This window comes from Papio anubis, chromosome 18, assembly GCF_008728515.1.
Source record: "Papio anubis isolate 15944 chromosome 18, Panubis1.0, whole genome shotgun sequence".
Classification (NCBI taxonomy): domain Eukaryota; kingdom Metazoa; phylum Chordata; class Mammalia; order Primates; family Cercopithecidae; genus Papio; species Papio anubis.
The window spans coordinates 41,584,535-41,604,058 of record NC_044993.1 but is presented as its reverse complement, the minus strand read 5'-3'; the positions used below and the strand labels follow the sequence as shown (position 1 = coordinate 41,604,058).

At 38.5% G+C, this 19,524-nt stretch overlaps 1 protein-coding gene across 5 annotated transcripts in view; it reads left to right on the top strand.

Moving 5' to 3' along the window:
• LONP2 (lon peptidase 2, peroxisomal) overlaps positions 1-19,524 on the top strand; it is a 118,818-nt gene that overhangs the window by 32,516 nt on the left and 66,778 nt on the right. For all 5 annotated transcript variants that reach the window (XM_021931932.2, XM_021931931.2, XM_017953332.3 and 2 more), the window contains 2 exons: positions 461-602; positions 17,405-17,555. In XM_021931932.2, coding sequence (XP_021787624.2) covers positions 461-602; positions 17,405-17,555 — 293 coding nt within the window. The remainder of the gene's footprint in view (positions 1-460; positions 603-17,404; positions 17,556-19,524) is intronic.

The following is a 19,524-nucleotide window of genomic DNA, read 5'->3' as shown; positions in this document are numbered from 1 at the left end:
ATTTTAATCTCCTTCATGAACATGATGATGTTTTAGCTGGCCCTGGGGCAGCCATTTCAGTGTATATAAAGGTGGTTGCGTTGGGTAGGGGGATGCTCTGGAAAATCATGGAAAGCATGGGAATTCATAAAGTACTTTGGACATTTTGGAGTCTTAAAGAGGAAGAACCGTAACTGGTGACTTAAGTGTCATGTTTCTTCATTTCACCAAATGGCAAATGTGATACAGTTCTTCCAATATCATGGGCAACTTGTAACCAGAATTAAGTAGAAGATAAGGTTGGAATTGAATATAATAACTTTTGATTTTATCATAGTGCCTTTTAAATACATAGTACCTCTTTGCTATATTATGTTGATAGCTAAATGATCTTTTCACATTCGTAAGTTTCGATTTCTGTATGGCGTCGCTCCTGCCTCCTGACATCTCACACTGTGAATGTGCTGCTTGCTTTCTCTAGGCGCACCTATGTTGGCAGCATGCCTGGTCGCATCATCAACGGCTTGAAGACTGTGGGAGTGAACAACCCAGTGTTCCTATTAGATGAAGTTGACAAACTGGGAAAAAGTCTACAGGGTGATCCCGCAGCAGCTCTGCTCGAGGTAAGATTTGGAAAATTCCCTGTCTGTCTTCATACTGGAAGAATATGGAGGAAGGTTGATAATCATACTCAAATAATATACACAGTGGTGTAACTTTAGTTATGGGAAAAACAGTTTGATACCGGCTGAGGTCTGAGCAATTTGGCACTTCAATTAAAATGTTTTTGAGATTTCTTTCACTAAGTCCCCTCTTTTTTTCTTTTCCTTTTCTATTTTAATCAAATAGTTTAACAAAATTTTGTGCACACTTGTTATCTAGAGACCAACAATTCTACACAGTTATGGCAAAAAAAACAGCAAGCAGGTCTCCTCCCTGGGGTCCTCCATGCCCTCTTCTGCACTGTGACCTCTAACTTTTAGTTGATTAACCCTACTTTCAAAATAGCATGGCTATCTTGCACTTCTTGGTTTTTGTTTGTTTGTTTTTTTAGTTTTTGTCATTTTCTATAGACTCCCCCCAACAGGAGGTGAAGATTTTACCTTTTTTCTTCCCTTGTCCCCGCTGTATCATTTTTACACCCTAGATCTCACAATAAGACGTTTTCCTTGTTTCTGTTACATCCATATTAGTATTTACATTATTCTGATTATGTAAATGCTTTTCACAGCAGGAGCCATGTGGTAAACCATGATCACTTTTCCTGTTCCCGTTTTTGTTTTTCTCTCTGTTTTAAAAATCTTTTCAGAGTTGTCTTGTTTCTTTTGTTTGCTTTTTCATCAGTTGTCTAATTCTGTCAAGACATTCAGACACTTTGGGTGTTCTATCCATTTTATCTTCTTAAGTGTCCAGTTTGAACCGGTTGTTTTTGACATCTGGTTTTATGGCTGCCTTCCTAGGTTCTCCCTTCACCTCTCACCGTGTTGGATTTCCTGTCTCCCGTATTCCATTTCTTGCTCTTTCTTGGTCCATTCCCTCATTTTTGTGGTGTTAACTCCCTGCTAGTTTCCCAAGAAAGCTTGCATGAGTGGTAAATGTTTTAGACTTTGCATATCTGAAAATGTCTTTATGTTTCCCTCATACTTGATTGGTAATTTGAGTATAGAATTCTGGTTGAAAATAATTTTTCTACAGAATTGTACTTTGCCTCCATTTTACTTCACTTTCCCATTTCAGTGTTGCTGTTGGTAAGACTGATTCCATTCAATTCCTATCCTTTCAGACCTGCTTTACCCTGAAAACTTTCAGGTTCTTCCCTTTATCCTGGGATTTTGAAATTTCATAATAATCTGCCTTGGCATGGGTTTCTTTTCATGCATTTTTGCTCGTTCTTTCTTTGAATTCTTCCTTTTCTTTGGTTCTAAAATGTTTTCTTAAATTCTTTTATTGATGATTTTTCCCCTTTATTTTTTGAAACTCCCATGACTTGGATATTACGTTTCTAACTTACCTTTCCTTTCCTGTTAGTCGCCACTGTTATGTTTTGCTCTGCTTTCTGTGCGGACTTTCTCAGATTTATCTTTTAAAAACCCTCTGAGTTTATTATTTTAAAAACTTTTTTTCTCTGCGTGTATCTATCTGTGTGAGAAAGATACTTATAGATATTTTTAAAAATTTTACTTCTCTTACCACTCGGTATATTAAAAAGAAAAAGAAAAAAATTACTTCTCTTTAAGCTGCTTTAATCTGTTTATTATGTATTTCTTTTAATCTCTGTCTTTGATATAAGAGTCTTTCATTAGACATCTGGACATTTTTGTTTGTGTGTTTATATTTAATAGTAAGGAACAAAAAGGCTGATTGGAGGCTATGAGCATAGGAGTGGGGCTTATCAACAGTGAGTTCCACAATAGAGTGGCCTGGCTGGGCTGTTTGGTTGAGGAATCTTCTACTCAGTAACTTTAAGTCTTCCTTCTTAGGATGGTCAGATTCCTCAGAGAAGACTCTTCATGTCTCTTGCCTTGAGAATGAAGGCCATCATTCTGGGAACCCAGCAGGGGAAGAATGATTGAGGTCAGGGGTATCACTGCATTCGGCATCTGTATATATGCATTCACCCAAGCTCTTGTTTTCAGCATAGTATATGTTCTTCTCAGCTGTGCCCGGGGTCCACTGTGCAGAGAACCACTGTTTTATGTTCTTAAGAAAATAAACTTCCAGTGTTTTGCTGGGGTCGGGGAGAGGATCTGGGATCTGACTGCTTCGTAAATTTATTTCAGCCAGTCTTCCTTATTTTAGCACATCAGCCCCTCCTCCCTTTTACCGTTGCTTAAAATATTATTAATGCAAATTGATTTGCAACCTTGAGGAAACCTTACTTTGTGAAAGTTTTTATTTTTTTCTTGTTTATTTCTGTGCTTTGAGCTCCGTCATGCTTTCTGTTTTTTTCTGTTTTTATGATCTTAGAACAGGATGGCCTGGGACATGTGTCTTATTAAGCAGGAGACCATACATTCTGGTTTGTCTGGCACATTCCCAGTTTATGCCTAATATTAATTGCACTCTTTTTAAGTCTCGGAAGTGGGTTTTGTTTGGATGATAAAAAAGTACAGTTACCTTACTTAAAAGCCCCGGTGTTTGGAGGTAAGGGTTTGATTTGGTTTAGTTTTGCTATTTTTTATTGTAAGATCATTACCTTCTGGCTCCATAACTGGTTTACTCTGGTTCATTTTACTATGAAGAGTAAAATAGTGAACATTATTTAAGATTTTAGTAGTTTCTTATATAGTATCTTTAGACTTTCAGTTTAATTTATATTGGGACATTTTTTCAGGTTATCTGACAGATTGTCCCATTAGACACTTATAGTTATCCTGTTGAAAAGAATTTTAGAGTACTCCCCTAACACTTAAATTTTTTCAACAACTGTTTTGAAGCAAGTTCACCAAAGACAGCTTTACAAGTAGTAGATGATTAAGTCCCCTGTTTATTTGTTCAGTTGATACACACTGTTTTAAGTCTTCACCTATATATACTTTGTAATGATTCAATAATATTTGTTAAATTAATCATTGATAACAAGCAGCTAGCATAATGATATTTTCTTGTCTGATGTAGACCTTGATGCTCACTTTTTTGGCAGTCGATTTATTAGCATTCAAAAAAAAAAGTATGAAAACTTCAAATGGTATCTCAAAGTAAATGCCCCTGGGCCCACGTACTAATCACTGTAGTTTAGTTATGAATAGCATCAATTCCTTACAGACTATAAATGCTATAAAATGAAGCAAGACATACATATGGAGGAACTGAGTATCTTGGTACCTGACATCCTCTTCCTCCCTGCTTGCCCAAGTCCTGGGTAAAAACCTCAGACCTCACAGATTGTTGAAACAGTTAAATAACAATACATGTTAAAGCACTCTATAAGTGGTAAAGTACTCTACAGATGTTACTTTAATATCCACTGATATGTGTCCATTTTGAAAGCCACTTGCTGTTTCCATTGCCAGTAGGTTCACTTAAATTTAAAAAAAGAACAAATTCAATTATACAACACTTTACATTTAAAGTGAATATTCCTGAGAGTTTGAAGACCCAGGTATAGTTTTATTATCTTTCCACATAGAAAACCTACTTTAAAAAAATGATATCTAGATATTATTTATAAAATGTATAAGATTATTTTATGTTTAAGCTAATTTATATTATTAAGGTAATATAGGCCAGATGTGAAGAATGTAATAGTAGTGTATATTTACACTAGAGTACTTACTCTGAATAAAGAATAATCTTTTTCTGCTGTATATTCTTCTTTTTATTTATGAAGGATATGCCCATTTCCTTGATCTAGCATGTAATTGTTGCTTATGTAAAACAATGTATTTCAAGTTATTACTTAATATTGTCCAAAAAAGGACTATTCAAAATTTAGATATTCTCTTTTGAAAATTTATTGGAAGAATATGAAAATAGGTCCAACTACTTAATAAATGGTGGTAGACAGTAGAATTTGGGCAAGTCTGTAACTGAGTAGCACTAAAATATTAGCCATAAGGAAAGTAAGGGCTTCTATGTAGTTAACAAACTTGAAAGAAAATTACAGAATTATTTTCTTACCAGATATATGTTATATTTATAACTGGCACATGTCCAGACTTTATTGTTAAATATGAATGCGTTTCTCAAATACATTTTTTGTGTGAATAGGCAAAAAAAAAAAATGCATGGATACTATAATTAATTGTCTGTATAGGCAATAATATTTACAGTTCGTAAAACATATATTCCCCAAAATAGAGAAGTCACTAGTCTAGATATAGTAAACTTGCTTTAAAACTGAAGTTCTTTCTTAATTGGAATTAGATACAGTTGGTAATTAGATCAATAGTATATTTACTACTTAGATACAGTAGACATATGATCTTCTGATTTGTGCTATATAATTATTGTCAAAGAATGTCGGAAGAGAGGGACTTAGACATCATCTAATCCAGCTTCATCTTCTTAAGGATAAAAAGCTTGAGGCCTAAGATACTATTTTAATTTTTTATTTCACTACATGCTATATTAATGATATAATTTCCAAAAATCAAATGGAGTAAAAAAATGCCTTAAATAAGGCATATCTTGTTTTGTTGTGTTGTGCTTCATTGTACTTCACAGACTGTGTTTTTTAACAAATTAAATGTTTATGGCAGCCCAGGCGCAGTGACTCACGCCTGTAATCCTAACACTTTGGGAGGCCAAGGCGGGTGGATTGCCTGAGCCTAGGAGTTCAAGACCAGCCTTGCTAACATGGTGAAACCCTGTCTCTACTGAAAACACAAAAAAATTAACTCAGCGTGGTGGTACATGCCCGTAATCCCAGCCACTCAGGAGGCTGAGGCATGAGAATCACTTGAACCCGGGAGTCAGGTTGCAGTGAGCCGAGATCACACCACTGCACTTCAGCCTGAGTGACAGAGCAAGACTCTGTCTCAAAAAAAAAAAAAACAAAACAAAAAAACGTTTATGGCAACCCCGTGTCGAGCAAGTCTGTTGGCACCATTTTTCCAACAGCTTACTTTCATGTCTGTATGTCACCTTTTGGTAGTTATTGCAATATTTTAACTTTTTCATTATTATATCTATTATGATGATCTGTTATCAGTGATCTTTGATATTGCAATTGTAATTGTTTTGGGGCACCACACACTGCACCCATATAAGACAGCAAACTTAATCAATAAATGTTGAGTATATACTAAGTATTCAACTGGTCAGGCATTCCCCCTTCTGTCTCCCTCTCCTCTGGCTCCTGTTCCCTGAGACACAACAATATTGAAATTAGGCCAAGTAATAGCCCTGCAGTGACTTCTAAGTGTTGAAGTGAAAGGAAAAGTCACACATCTTTCATTGTAAATCGAAAGCTAAAAATAATTAAGCTTAGTGAGGAAGGCATGTTGAAAGCTAGGCCTCTTGTACCAGATAGCCAAGTTGTGAGTTCAGAGGAAAAATTCTCGAAGGAAATTAGATATGCTATTCCAGTGAACACACCGATGATAAGAAAGTGAAACGGCCTTATTGCTGATATGAAGAAAGTTTTAGGGGTCTGGATAAAAGATCAAGCCAACCACAGCATTCCCTTAAGCCAAAGCCTAGTCCAGAGCAAGGCCCTAAGGCTCTTCAGTTCTGTGAAAGCTCAGAGAGGTGAGAAAGCTGCAGAAGAAAAATTTGAAGCTAACAGAAGTTGGTTCAGGAGATTTAAGGAAAGAAGCCATTTCCACAACATAAAGTGCAAAGGGAAGCAGCAAGTACTGATGTATTGTAGAAGCTGCATCATGTTATCCAGAACATCTAGCTAACATCATTGATAAAGGTGGCTACACTAAACAACAGATTTCATGTGTAGATGAAGCAGCCTTGTCTTGTATTGGAAGAAGTGTCATCTAGGACTTTCATGGCTAGAGAAGTCAGTACCTGGCTTCAAAGCTTCAAAGGGCAGGCTAATGCAACTGGTGACTTTAAGATGAAGCCAGTGCTCATTGACCATTCTGAAAACCCTAAGGCCCTTAAGAATGATCCAGAATCTACTCTGCCTTTGTTGTGTAAATGGAACAAGAAAGTCTAGGTGACAGTGCATCTGTTTATAGCATGGTTTTACTGAATACTTAAGCCCACTGTTGAAACCTACTGTTAAAAAAAAAATTCTTTGGAAAATATTACTGCTCATTGTCAATGCTTCTGGTCACCCAAGAGCTGTGATGGAGATGTACAAGGAGATTAATATTGTTTTCGTGCCTTATAAAACAACATCCATTCTGCAGCCCATGGATCAAGGAGTTATTTTAACTTTCAAGTCTTATTATTTAAGAAACACATTTTTTAAGGCTATTGCTCCTATAGATTATCATTCCTCTCATGCATCAGGGTGAAGTACATTGAAAACCACTAGAAAAGATTCACCATTCTAGATGCCATTAAGAACATTCATGATTCATGGGAGGAGGTCAAAATATCAACATGAACAGGAGTTCAGGAAGAGTTGATTCCAGCCCTCATGGATGACTTTGAGGGGTTCAGGACTTCAGCAGAGGAAGTTACTGCAGATGTGGTAGAAATAGCAAGAGAACTAGAATTAGAACCCAAAGATGTGACTGAAATACTGCAATCTCGTGGTAAAACTTGAACAGATGAGGAGTTGCTTCTTTCTTATGAGCAAAGAAAGTGGGTTTTTTGTAATGGAATCTACTCCTGGTGAAGATGCTATGAACCTCATTGAAATGACAACCTTGATGCTGTGAACCTTGTTGAAATTCTAAACAATGTAGAATATTATGTAAACATAGTTGATAAAGGCAGCAACAGGGTTTGAGAGGATCGACTTCAATTTTGAAAGAAATTCCACTGTGGGTAAAATGCTATAAAACAGCATTGCAGGCTATAAGGAATTCTTTCATGAAAGGAAGAGTCAATAGATGAAGCAAATTTTACTCTTGCCTTATTTTAAGAAATCACCCACAGCCACCCTAACTTTCAGCAGCCACTACCCTGATCAGTCATCAGCCATCAATATTGAGACAAGACACTCCACCAGCAAAATGGTAACAACTAACACTGAAGACTCAGGTGATTAGCATTTTATAGCAATAAAGTATTTGTTGATTAAGGCATCTACTTTTTTTTAGACATAATGCTATTGCACACTTAACACACTATAGTATATAGTGTAAACATAACTTTTATATGCACTGGGAAATGAAAAAACAATACATATGTCTCACTCTGTTGCAAAATTTGCTTTATTGCAGTAGTCTGGAATTGAACCCACAATGTCTCTTAGGTATGCCTGTATTGATTAGGGGTTGCAAATAAATTTTAGCGAGTAGGCAAATTTGCAAATATGGAATAATAAGGATCAACTATAATTACTGCTTTATGCCATTATCTTTTAAATCAGATAAGAAAAAGTTACGTCAACAATATATTTACACTGTCTTTTATGTTTGCAATGTAATCGCTTCTGCCAATGCTCTCTATTTCTTTGTGTGGATACCATCTAGTGTCCTTTAACTTCAGTCTTTCGTATTTCTTGTCTCATCTCCTGGTGATATAGTCTCAGTTTTTATTTTTCTGGGAATGTCTTAATTTCTCCTTCATTTTTGAAGTAATTTTGTTGGTATAGAATTTGGGTTGACAGTTGTTTGCTTTGAGCCCTTTCATATGTCCTCTCACCACTTTCTGGTCTCTGTGGTTTCTGCTGTGAAGCCAGCTGTTAACTTGTGGCGGATCTCTTATGCCTAATGAGGGCAGCATTTTTCTCTCATAGTTTTCAGGATTCTCTCTTTGTCTTTCATTTCAGACAGATTGACTGTGTTTATGTGTGATCGTCTGAGTTTACTTAGATCTTTTTGAGCTTCTTGGATGTGTAGGTAAATGTTTTTCATCAAATTTGAGACGTATGTGGCCAGTATTTCTTCAAATATTCTTTATGCCCCTTTCTTTTTCCTCTCCTTCTGAAACTCATATTATGGTGTGTTGGTAATCTTTGCAGAGTCCCTTAGGTCTCTAAAGTGCTATTCACTTTTTTAAAAACCTTTTGTCTTTCGATTCTTCAGACAGGATCATCTCAGTTGACCTGTCTTCAAGTTCATTGATTCTTTCTTCTGCCAGTTGAAATTGTCGTTCAGCCCCTCTACTGAATTTTTCATTCAAATTACTGTAGTTTTCAACTCCAAAATTTCTATTTTAAAATTTTTATTATTTATCTTTGTTTATATTCTCTATTTGTCAAGACATCATTCTCATACTTTCCTGTAATTCTTTAGACACGATTTCCTTTAGTTTTTAAAAATGTTAATAAATATATACAACAGAAAAAGTGCCGTTTTTACCACTTTTATGTGCACAGTTCAGTAATGTTAAGCACATTCGCTTTGTTGTGCAGCCAAACTCTAGAACTTTTTCATCTTGTTTAAGTGAAGGTGTATACCCATTACACAGCAATTCCGTTTCTTTCTCCCTCCCTCAGTCCCTCCAGCTACCATTCTCTTTTGTGTTTCTATGAGTGACTGCTCTATATACCTCATATAAGTGGATCGTACAGTACTTATCTTTTTATAATTGACTGACTCCACTTAGTGTCCTCGAAGTTCATCCATGTTGTGGCATTAGTTTTTTAAGCATATTTATAATAGCTGATTTGTAATCTTTTTTTTTTTTTTTTTTTTGAGATGGAGTCTTGCTTTGTTGCCCAGGCTGGAGTGCAGTGGCATGATCTTGGCTCACTGAAAGCTCCGCCTCCTGTGTTCACACCATTCTCCTGCCTCAGCCTCCCGAGTAACTGGGACTATAGGTGCCTGCTACCACGTCTGGCTAATTTTTTGTATTTTTAGTAGAGATGGGGTTTCACCATGTTAGCCAGGATGGTCTCAGTTTCCTGACCTTGTGATCCACCTGCTTCGGCCTCCCAAAGTGCTGGGATTACAGTCGTGAGCCACCGCGCCCAGCCGCTGATTTGTAATCTTTATCTAATAAATCCAACATGGTCTTCCTTAGGGATGGTTTCCACTGACTTCTCTTTTTCTTTTTTGAGGCAGGGTCTCGCTGTGTCACCTAGGCTGGAGTGCATTGGCTCAATCTTGGCTCACTGCAACCTCTGCCTCCCGGGTTCTAGCGATTCTCCTGCCTCAGTCTCCTGAGTAGCTGGGATTACAGGCGTGTGCCACCACGCCTGGCTAATTTTTTGTATCTTTAGTAGAGATGGACTTTCACCATGTTGGCCAGGCTGGTCTTGAACTCCTGACCTTGTGATCCACCTGCCTCGGCCTCCCAAAGTGCTGGTGTTACAGGCGTGAGCCACCGCGCCTGGTCAGAATGTATTAGAATGTATTTCTTAAGGCTGCGATAACAAAATACCACAGACTGTGTAGCTTTGAGGACCAAACAGAAATTTATTTCCTCATGGTTTTGGAGGCTAGCAGTGCAAGATCAAGGTGTCTATAGGTTTGGTTTTTCCTAAGGCCTCTCTCCTTGGCTTACAGACAACCGACTTATGGCTGTGTCCTCGGGAGACCTTCTGTGTGCGTGCATCCCTGGGTCTCCTCCTTCCTCTTATAAGGGTACCAGTTGTATTAGACTAGGGGCCCACTCTTACCTTCATTTAACCTTAATTACCTTCTTAAATGCCCTGTCTCCAAATGCAGTCTTCACCCTGACTGCCTTTGAGACAAAGCGAAGGGTGTTAAGGATTCTGTCCATTTTGAGGGGGCACAATTCAGTCCATAACAAAGGATCTATAAAATAGATACATAATATATATGTACCAGTGTGCTTATATCATGTACTTTATGTAAAACGAAATCGGTTTTAAAAGGTAATTATATTTTCGATGAACGCATTGTGTTCTAATTAGATAATTGTTTTTACTTCATAATATGTCTATCACAGCTTATGACATAAATACAAGTGTCAACTCTTGTTATTTTCTTGTGGTTCATACTTTTGCCTATACACTTTTTAATGATGTTTTGCAGGAGTCTTTTTAAACCACTCCACTCATTTGTAATATTAGGCTCTGTGAACCCAGAAAATTTGAGACAGGTCTCAGTTAATTTAGGAAGTTTATTTTGCCAAGGTTGAGGATGCGTGCCTATGACACAGCCTCAGGAGATCCTGACGACATGTGCCCAAGGTGGTCAGAGCACCGCTTGATTTTATACATTTTAGGGAAACAGGAGACGTCAGTTAGCACATGTAAGGTGAACAATGGTTTGGTCTGGAAAGGCGGGACAGCTCTCTGGAGAGGGCTTCCAGGTCACAGGTAGATAAGAGACAAACCCTTGTGTTATTTTGAGTTTCTGATTAGCCTTTCCAAAGGAGGCAATCAGATTTACCTCAGTGAGCAGAGGGGTGACTTGGAATAGAATGGGAGGCAGGTTTGCCCTAAGCAGTTCCCAGCTTGACTTTTCCCTTTAGTCTAGTGATTTGGGGGGCCAAACATATTTTCCTTTCACAGCACACATGGACAGCAATGTGCTGTAATTATAGTTAAGGCAGATAAGTGAGGGCACCACAGGCAGCCTTCGACGTTATGGAACTTCTTCCAAGTGAAGACATCAATTCCATTTTGGATGTTAAATATTTACAAGCTATTTTTTCTGGTATTTATAAATAAAAAAGATAAATACAAATACTAATATTTTTTACTTGCACTTTGGTGGGTCATTTTCCACTTTTGTGACCACTGGTCTAAATAGATAAACAAATGTCTTCACAAATGGGTAGTAGGTTCACAGGTGTTCATTTGGTTATTATGCATCATATCTTATATATGTTACATATATTTGATGTATTCAAGATTGTAGAATATTTTAAACTAGTGATAATTTTGCTTGAAAATTCTATAGGTGTTATTCTAATGACATTCTCATTTTTATTGCACAGGAGGAGGAATCTAAATCTTTTCAATCTATAGTGTCAGGATCTTCTAGAATATTTTTGTTTCTTTAATTATTCCCTATTTTAATTTACTGAGACCTCTTCTTTAGTTATATTAACTAGATATGAATTGCATCTCTTAATTTTTCCCGTATTTATCCCCTACATGTCTCTAAAGCCCTTTTTCTTCTATGTCCTGAACACTTTTCTCAAGTTTGTCTTTCACCGATTTAATTTCCATAGTTGAGGATATAGAGGAAAAGTAAACTCAGTTTCTCCTACTGCACTCTCACAACACAGAACACCTCTGACCAAATGCATGGGGTTTTTCTCCACACGCCAAGCAAGCAGTTCTTCCGCAGCGGACAACGCTGGGTGTCCTCTAATTCAATTCTGACGCTGTCTATGAGATTCTACGGGTTGGGCACTCAGTCCCACAAGACTGCCTCCCACTTCAGATGTCAGTTGTGACTTGGCTTCCAGAACATGTAACCAACCAGTTATAAATTGGAGTTCCCACAAGTCCCTCCTCAGGTTTACTTAATTTGCTAGAGTAGCTCACAGAACTCAGAGAAACAATTTACTTACATTTACTGGTGTATTAAAAGAATATTTTAAAGAGTGCAAACACACAGCACAGGAGCTTCCATCCCAGTGGAGTCAGGGTCCACCAGCCTTCTTGGACCTGGGTGTGCTCATAGTCACCTTCCTGGAAGCCTCCTGACCTCAGTCCTTTCGGGTTTTTAATGGAGGCCTCGTCACATAGGCGCGATGGATTAAATCATTGGCCATTGGTGATCAACTCAACTCTTAGCCCTTCTCCCCTCCCCAGAGATTGGGGTGGGGAACTGACAAGTCCTCAGCCCTCTAATCATGCCTTGGTCTTTCCTGTGACCAGCCCCCATCCTGAAGCTATGGAGGGACTGCCAGCCACCAGTCAATCACTAACATACAAAATGATACTTTTCACTTTGGTGATTCCAAGGATTTTAGGAGTTGCATGTCAGGAAACAAAGGGATGAAGGCCAAATATATATTTCACAGTATCATAATAGTATTAATTGTGTGCAGCTTTCAGAGCTGATTTTAGTTATGTTATTTTATCTTTATTTTCTGTTGTGGAAAATTTCAGCCATAGCAAAAGCAGAGCAGATAGTATAATGAATTCTATGGACTCATCACCCAGCTTTCATAGCTTGTTTCATCTATTGTTTCCCATTCGCCCCTACCCAACCTCTGATTGTTTTGAAGCAGATTCCAGACATCATCACCTTTTCACAAATGTTTCAGTATCTATCTACAAAAGATATAACTTTTAAAAAGCATAATCATACTATATCACACCTAAAGATGACAGTTACCTAGTCATGTTTAATGAACTCTATGTCATCTATTCCTGGATTGCCTACAGACATCTGTAGTTCTTCTCTTGTCAGAAATTATTATTGAAGAACAATTCTCGGTGTACATTGCTCCCACGGTTCACCCCATTGTGACTTTACATTCCTAGGAATAATGTGTCATATCACAGCTATTTCAAGTACTTTCACAGTCATACCTTGTGGGTAGGAATTATAGTCCTAGGATTGATACAGAAAATCTTTTAGTTGGGGAAAATAAAGGAGAAAAAGCCCTAATTATGTTTGAAAGCGGCCCTGGATATGGGCAGTAGAATCCCTGCTCTGAAGTTAGGGTAAGAAGACGAGGTTTGATAGCTACAAAGCTCTTAATTATAATTTTCGTCCTTCCATGGACTCACCAGTTTGCCTTGGAGCTTCATCTGAGTAGTGATTACCAGAAATTATTTTCTGCCAGAATATTGATCGGTATTTCTGATGCTGTTTAAGTTCTATATGTCCTTTTATGCTTTTGAAAACCAGAAAGTATCTGAGACAGGTCTCAACCAATTTAGAAGTTTATTTTGCCAACGTTCTCCAAAGATGATTTTGATGGCTTCAATATTTAAGGGGGAATGGGCGGATACTGGGGAAAGAGGAGGAAATTTTAAAAGGTATGGGTAGACAAGAGACAAACAGTTGCATTCTTGTGAGTCTTTGATCAGCCATTCGCCTGTGAGAGGGGAGCAGAGGAATAGTCACTTGTGCATTCATCTAGCTTAGTGAATCTGCATTTCTACATAAGATAAAATAAACAGTGTACAGGAAGCCATCAGATGTGCAGTTGTCTCAGGGGAGCAGAGGGATGACTTTGAGTTCTGTCCTTTGTCCTGTATGTGTAAAGAATAAGCTGTCAATTTACATTGTTGGGGTGAAATTCAACAGAACTGTTCCAGGGTAAAGATCTTGGGGCTCATAAGGAATTTCTAAGTGGGGAATTGTGAGGGAGGTATGTAGCTTTTTTTGTCTTTGTAGCTATCTTATTCGGGAGCAAAATGGGAGGCAGGTTTGTGTGACGCAGTTCCCAGCTTGTCTTTTCCCTTTTGCTTAGTGATTTGGGGGTCCTGAGATTTACTTTCCTTTCACACTTTCCTCAGTAAAAGAGGAAGGCAGGCAAATTGGGCACAAATTTAGCCTAAGTCTGCCTCCTTACATATTAATATTTTAAGTTTGGCCTAAAAGTTTCCCCTTACAAGGTAAACTGCAGCCTAACTAGATGTGTAAATACACTATTCTTACACCAATCACAGATTTTCAGCAAGTCACAGGAAGTCAGCTGTTAACAAACTGTGTTTAAATAAAGCAAACATCAAGCTGTAAGCAATCCCGCTGTTTCTGTACCTCACTCTGTTTTCTGCATACCACTTTCCTTTTTCTGTCCATAAATATTATCAAACCATATGCCAGAGTTTCTCTGAACCTATTCTGGTTCTGGGAGCTGCCCAATTTGAGACTCGTTCTTTGTTCAATTAAACTGTTAAATTTAATTTATCTAGAGTTTTTCTTTTAACAGGCATCACTAATTTTTTTTCTTTATCATCTAGGTATTCTGTCATGCTGTTTTTAAAACCTCCATAATTAGAAACATTGCTTTATTAATTTTCCTACTTTTTAAAAACTCTAGTGTCTTAAAATTTGAAGAGAAAAAAATTACTTGTTCAGGTCTGACAGCCATTTCTAAAACATATCTAACATATATGAATTACATAGGATTAGAGCCATTGAAGAATAGATTTTTTGTGGCCAGGTGCGGTGGCTCACACCTGTAATCCCAGCACTTTGGGAGGCCGAGGCGGGTGGATCACGAGGTCAGGAGATTGAGACCATCCTGGCTGATATGGTGAAACCCCGTCTCTACTAAAAATACAAAAAATTAGCCGGGCATGGTGGCGGGCGTCTGTAGTCCCAGCTACTTGGGAGGCTGAGGCAGGAGAATGGTGTGAACCCAGGAGCAGAGCTTGCAGTGGGCCGAGATCGTGCCACCGCACTCCAGCCTGGGCAAAAGAGCGAGACTCCGTCTTAAAAAAAAAAAAAAAAAGAATAGATTTTTTCTTTAGCTAGTGTTAAAAAATTATTCATGATGCTTATTAAAGGTGTTAAGGATTACTTTTTTCAAGGTGGGAGACTAGGTATAAGAAACACTGCAATGGGGTTTTGCAGTGGTGGGAGAGTGAATGGGGAATCAGTAGAGGGAAAGATTCTAAGAGGAAACTTTGGTGTTATGAGGGATTCTCACTAGAAGGACACAACAGAACTCTTGCTGAAGGGAGGCGAGGGTGAAAAGACACTGGGGGTTGGAAGTGAGAACAGATACATATGGGTATGGGTCATTTTCGCTAACCTGACTTAGCAAGATTCTTGCTCAAATTGGGTTATACAAAGACAGAGGGAAGGCTGACATTGGCCTAGTTGAGCAGAGGACTCAGAGGAGCCTGACTCAAGTTTGGGTCAAAAAAAGAGCATTTTTGTCACTAGGTAATAGTTTTAACTATTTTCCATACATAAACATTTTCCATACCTAAACTGTTTGTTTGAGATGGATTTTTGCTCGTCGCCCAAGCTGGAGTGCAGTGGCATGACCTGAGACCACAGCAACTTCCGCCTCCAAGGTTCAAGCAATTCTCGTGCCTCAGCCTCCTGAGTAGCTGGAACTACAGGCATGTGTCACCATACCAGGCTAATTTTTGTATTTTTTTAGTAGAGACAGCATTTCACCATGTTGGCTAGGCTGGTCTCAAACACCTGACCTCAACTGATCTGCCTGCCTTGGCCTCCCAAAAAGCTGGGATTACAGGCGTGAGCCACCCTGCCTGGCCTGTAAATAGTTTTTAGGTAATTAGTAGATAGTAAGACCACTCTTAACCAATTCGATACTGAACATAATTAGTTTTCCTTGATTACTTGAAAGTACTTGTTTTTTAATGATATTAAACATTATTAAGTCTTGTGAAAATGTGAAATTAGAGCTTTCTGGGAACTCTAGATAAAGAGTTTCCAGTAATAATTAATGTTTAACAAAATTCAAAATTATGTGTGAGGCCTAGAATTAAGACTAGCTTGGGGCTGGGCGTGGTGGCTCACGCCTGTAATCCCTACACTTTGGGAGGCCAAGGCAGGTGGATCGCTCGAGGTCAGAAGTTTGAAACCAATCTGGCCAACATGGTGAAACCCCATCTCTACCAAAAATACAAAAATTAGCCAGGTGTGGTAGTGCGCACCTGTAATCCCAGCTACTCAGGAGGCAAAGATTGCAGTGAGCTGAGATCGTGCCACTGCACCTCAACCTGGGTGACAAAATGAGACTCTGTCTCAAAAAAAAAAAACCAAAAAAACTAACTTTGGATAGTTTTGAAAATAAGTAAAACTTCAGAAACAATCAGAAGGTAGGAAAACCTGCTTATATAGTTAAATTGTAATTGGTGAATATGTTAGTCATTTTATTGCCTTTTTGAATATGTATGGCAACCCTATTTATAGTAATTGGGTGTCTAAGTGAAAGTGTTAGTATGTTTAAGGTTTGGAACATGTAGAAGCTGTTAGTGCCTTATTAAAGTCCTACACCAGCCCCTTAGCAACAAATGCCTGTAACTTGAAGCTCGTTAATGTACAGTTGCACATTTTAAGAATCCAAGTTGACTGATAAATTATCTGATGTATCTAATTCAAATATTTGTGAGAGCTATTGCTGGGTGCAGTGGCTCAAGCTTGTAATCCCAGTACTTTGGGAGGCCAAGGCAGGCGGATCACTTGAGGTCAAGAATTCGAGACCAGCCTGGCCAACATGGTGAAACCCCATCTCTACTAAAAATACAAAAGTTAGCTGGACATGGTGGCACACACCTGTAGTCCCAGCTACTCAGGAGGCTGAGGCAGGAGAATGGCTGGAACCCGGGAGGCGGAGGTTGCAGTGAGCCGAGATTGTGCCACTGCACTCCAGCCTGAGCAACAGAGTGAGACTCTGTCTCAAAAAAAAAAAAAAGAGCTGTTGATATTTTGCTTATCATAGACAGCAGTGTTTTTGCAGTAAGCCATTTTTAAATAGTGAATTTTTTGCTGTATCAGAATACAGTAGCATAGTAATTTTTACTCTTAACTCATAGTAAAGGTTTCTCTTATTTGGAATTCTCCTTTCCGTTAAATAGTTTATACCAGACTTTCTGAAAATGTTCTAGGAGGATTATATGGGTTCTTATTTACCGGTTATTTGAGAATTTCAAAATACTTTACATATTTGCTTTATATTCCCATAGCAGTTTAGATAGGGTGTGTTACCAAAATGAAAACTGGTTCTGCAGGACTGGTAACTTACGATGGCCAAACAATGAGTCATCAATAAATAGATTTTTGAACAAATCTTAAAAGTGTAATTTCTGCTGCTTTGTGCTATTACATTTTCAGAAATTTTAACACTGAATGTATTTTATTTTTTAAAAAGTATGTAGAGTGTAGAGAATGCAAAGAATAATGCTTAGATGTTAGTTTTATCTGTTTCTTAAACTATTCTGAGCAGAAATACCAACCTTCCCAGTACATTATGTGTTTTCACTTATATACAGCCTTCTGTTGGAACTACTAAAGTTTTTAAAATGTTTTTTGTTCTCCCCTAGGTGTTGGATCCTGAACAAAACCATAACTTCACGGATCATTATCTAAATGTGGCCTTTGACCTTTCTCAAGTTCTTTTTATAGCTACCGCCAACACCACTGCCACCATTCCAGCTGCCTTGTTGGACAGAATGGAGATCATTCAGGTTCCAGGTACCTGACTCTTAAATGAAATCATTGTGATACATCTTGCCTTTCTGACCGTCACTTTAAAATTAGTTATGCTGTGGAGTTGTGACTGAAAGAGGTTCATTTGCCAGCATACAATCTTCAGAAGTTCTGAGGAATGTATATAAATCAGTTTCTATGTAGCTTCAAAGTCTGGAAGAGCAAAACAGCAAATGTTGACAACAACAATTTCAGATTTAATTTAGCATGAGTGATAATTTTGTGAAAAATAAGACATTCTTCCTTTAACATAATTTCTAAAATTGCAGGCCGTGTGTGGTGGCTCACGCCTGTAATCCCAGCACTCTGGGAGGCCGAGGTGGGTGGATCACTTGAGGTCAGGAATTCGAGACCAACCTGGCCAATGTGGTGAAACCCCGTCTCTACTAAAAATACAAAAATTAGCCTGGCATGGTGGTGGGCGCCTGTAGTCCCACCTACTCAGGAGGCTGAGGCAGGAGAATCCCTTGAACCTGAGAAGGGAAGGTTGCAGTGAGCCTTACGCCACTGCACTCCAGCCTGGGTGACAGAGTGAAACTCCATCTCAAAAAAAAAAAAAAAAAAACTGAACGTTTTCATAAAATCTGGCCTCACTTTTATATTAAAATGCATGCCACTTTTAAATTCCTCTTGAATCTATCAAATAGTTAAATTTTTTAACTGTCTTCTCCTTCACTGGAGCGTGCAAAATGTATTCCTTCGCTTACTAACGCTAGATAAATTATAGCACTTTCACCTTATTTTGATTGCTCAGAATTGTTTTTCCCTGGAAGAGATCAAATATCAGTGAGGTTTTTTTTATTGTAGAGTAGAATCTAAATGTCTTTATTTATTTAATTATTTAGAGACAGAGTCTAGCTCTGTTGCCCAGGCGAGTGCAGTGGCACAATTTTGGCTCACTGCAGCCTCTGCCACCGAAGATCAAGTGAGTCTCATGTGTCAGCCTCCCACGTAGCTGGGATTACAGGCACTTGCAACCACGCCCAGGTGATTTTTGTATTTTTAGTAGAGACAGGATTTCGCCATGTTGGCCAGTCTGGCCTCGAACTCCTGGCCTCAAGTGATCTGCCTGCCTTGGCCTTCAAAATTGTTGGGATTACAGACGTGAACCACCATGTCCAGCCTAAATGTCTTTTATTTATTTTTTCTTTTTTTGAGACGGAGTCTCTGTCACCCAGGCTGGAATGCAGGGGCACAATCTCGGCTCACTGCAACCTCTGCTTCCTGGTTCAGGCGATTCTCGTGCCTCAGCCTCCCAAGTTGTTGGGACTACGGGTGTGCACCATCATACCTGGCTAATTTTTGCATTTTTAGTAGGGATGGGGTTTCTCCATATTGGCCAAGCTGGTCTTGAACTCCTGACCTTAGGTGATTCACCTGCCTCAGCTTCCCAAAGTGCTGGGATTACAGGCGTGAACTTCCACACCCGGCCCTAAATGTCTTTAGATTCTAAATGTAATCTAAATGTATTTTTCTAATTAATCTGAAATATATTTTTACTACTAAGTGAGTTATAATTGGATTTCTGGGTTTTTTTTGTTTTTTTTTTTTTTGAGATGGAGTCTCGCTCTGTTGCCAGGCTGGAGTGCAGTGGCGCAATCTCGGCTCACTGCAACCTCTACATCCCAGGTTCAAACAATTCTCTTGCCTCGGCCTCCTGAGTAGCTGACACTACAGGCGTGCACTACCACACCCAGCTAATTTTTGTATTTTTAGTAGAGACAGGGTTTCACCATGTTGGCCAGGATGGTCTGGATGTCTTGACCTCGTGATCCACCCGCCTTGGCCTCCCAATATAATTGGATTTCTTAATTATCTGTGAGCATTGCAGGTTCCTATATTTAATTTTAAAATATGGTAGAGTAAAAACTTAATTGTGTATTTAAAGTCTAAAGTAAATAAGTAATGAGACTCAATTCCCTGGAAACTCCAAGTTACAGCAGAAAACCCATTA